This window comes from Alosa alosa, chromosome 1 (genome assembly GCF_017589495.1).
Source record: "Alosa alosa isolate M-15738 ecotype Scorff River chromosome 1, AALO_Geno_1.1, whole genome shotgun sequence".
Classification (NCBI taxonomy): domain Eukaryota; kingdom Metazoa; phylum Chordata; class Actinopteri; order Clupeiformes; family Clupeidae; genus Alosa; species Alosa alosa.
The window spans coordinates 1,910,799-1,912,726 of record NC_063189.1 but is presented as its reverse complement, the minus strand read 5'-3'; the positions used below and the strand labels follow the sequence as shown (position 1 = coordinate 1,912,726).

The 1,928-nt window shown below is 45.2% G+C and overlaps 1 protein-coding gene across 1 annotated transcript in view; it reads left to right on the top strand.

Moving 5' to 3' along the window:
* LOC125300150 (nesprin-2-like) overlaps positions 1–1,017 on the top strand; it is a 196,189-nt gene extending 195,172 nt beyond the window's left edge. The window contains 1 exon segment of the mRNA XM_048251794.1: positions 257–1,017. Coding sequence (XP_048107751.1) covers positions 257–482 — 226 coding nt within the window. The 3' untranslated portion in view covers positions 483–1,017.
* The last annotated feature ends 911 nt before the right edge of the window (positions 1,018–1,928 follow it).

The window sequence follows — 1,928 nt, the reverse complement described above, 5'->3', positions numbered from 1 at the left end:
TAAGCCTGCCCTAACGACTCTATACGATTTGATTGGCCTGATAGAAGTTTCATTTTCGAGCTCACAAGCCAACGGAGAGTTGCTAGACTAGCCCTGGCAGCAAATGTAATTTAATGTCAATGTAATTTGCTGCCGCTAGGGTGCGTCTAGATTTCTAGGCTAAACTTTTTCTGTTTTGGGGTTGTAGTTGTAAGAAGGTGTCAGCCAATGACAGGCTGTTTTTATATATGTGTGTGTGTGTGTGTGTGTGTTGTAGTTGTGAGAAGGCGTCTGGCTCTGTGGCGTCCGGCTCGGCGTCTCGTCCGTTCCTGCAGCGTGTGTTGCGGGCGGCACTGCCTCTCCACCTGCTGTTCCTGCTGTTGCTGGTGCTCACCTGCCTGGTGCCGCTGAGCCAGGACGACTACAGCTGCGCACTCACCAACAACTTCGCCCGCTCCTTCTACCCCATGCTCCGCTACACCAACGGGCCCCCACCCACCTGAGCAGCGCACACACACACACAACACACACACACACACCCTCACACATCCCCTGCTGTGCTGCTGTAGAGACCCTGTAGCGTCCCCTCCTCTCCTGGGGTTTATCTCTGGAGTTCTGGGCGCCTGGCCTTCTGGACGTTTGTTTTTAGGGAGACTTGTTCTCTCAGCTGTTTATGCTCTGAGAGGTCAAAGGTCGCTCCCTCTGGAGTTATGGAGGAGCTGGACCCTCAGAGAGGTCAAAGGTCGCTCCCTCTGGAGTTATGGAGGAGCTGCTTGTTAACTTGTAAAAAATAATTATGATCTCTTTGGAGAACACCCCTTACACTGGTCAGAAAAAATACAAATAAGTAATTTATTTTGTACATTTAAAGTCTTGAATATATTTTAGATTAATTTAATTTCCTTGTCTGATTGTCCAAAGGACCCTGGGCTGGGACCGATACCTGGCGTGGTTTTGTACATATTAACTAAACGGAACTGACGTTTCTACCACTGTTAATCTGTTAATCTAGACGTGTGATTTTTTTTGTTTCTTTTTTTAAAAAAAAACCTCTGTAGTTACTTTGCCTACCATATGCCTTTGTGTAATTCAGTGCAAATCACTTTCCCTCTCTCACACACACACACACACACACACACACACACACACACACACACACACACACACACACAGAGAGAGGTGGTTTGTACTGATCAGATAGTCTTTTGTTATGGAGTGTAATTTATTAAGGCAATGGTGTGTCTGTTTTATTTTGTGTTTGTCTTTAAAACTGTACATTTTGGAGAAAACAAGCTACGCTGAGACGTTAAATTATTAAGTTCAGAATAACCGAAGAGAGTATAAAGCTTCATTCCGCTGTGTGTGTGTGTGTGGGCAGCCTCTGTCTCTTGGGAAATCTTGAGTGTGTGGTTCTCATATCTGACTCTCACACACACACACACACACACACACACGTACATACACACTCCAGTCTGCACATTATGTCCAATCATGAATGTAATTGACAAAATCCCTGACAGTGTTTGGTAAAGAATGTATGACCACACAAACACTGTCTCTATCTCTCTCATGCACACACACACACTCTCACTCTGTCTGTCTCTCTCTCTCATGCACACACACACACACTCCTGGTTTCCCATGTCTCTTGATCTCCGCCTCTTAGCTGGGTCAGCAACCAATCAGAATGTTCCTATGACTACGAGGCAAGCCAGTCACTGCCAACACAGCCCTGCCAGCTCTCTCTTTCACTCACACACACACACACACACACACAGAGGGATGACTGTGTACAGCTGATTGGTTGATTCTGGACTGCTTTATTTATCAGATGTATAGCCTGAACTTGAAGTGAGTTTGACTTGACAAAATAAAGAGATGTTTGCCATGGATACATTGGGGAGTTTGGAGTTATTTTATTTAATTATTTATGTTCTGAGTTTTTGTGT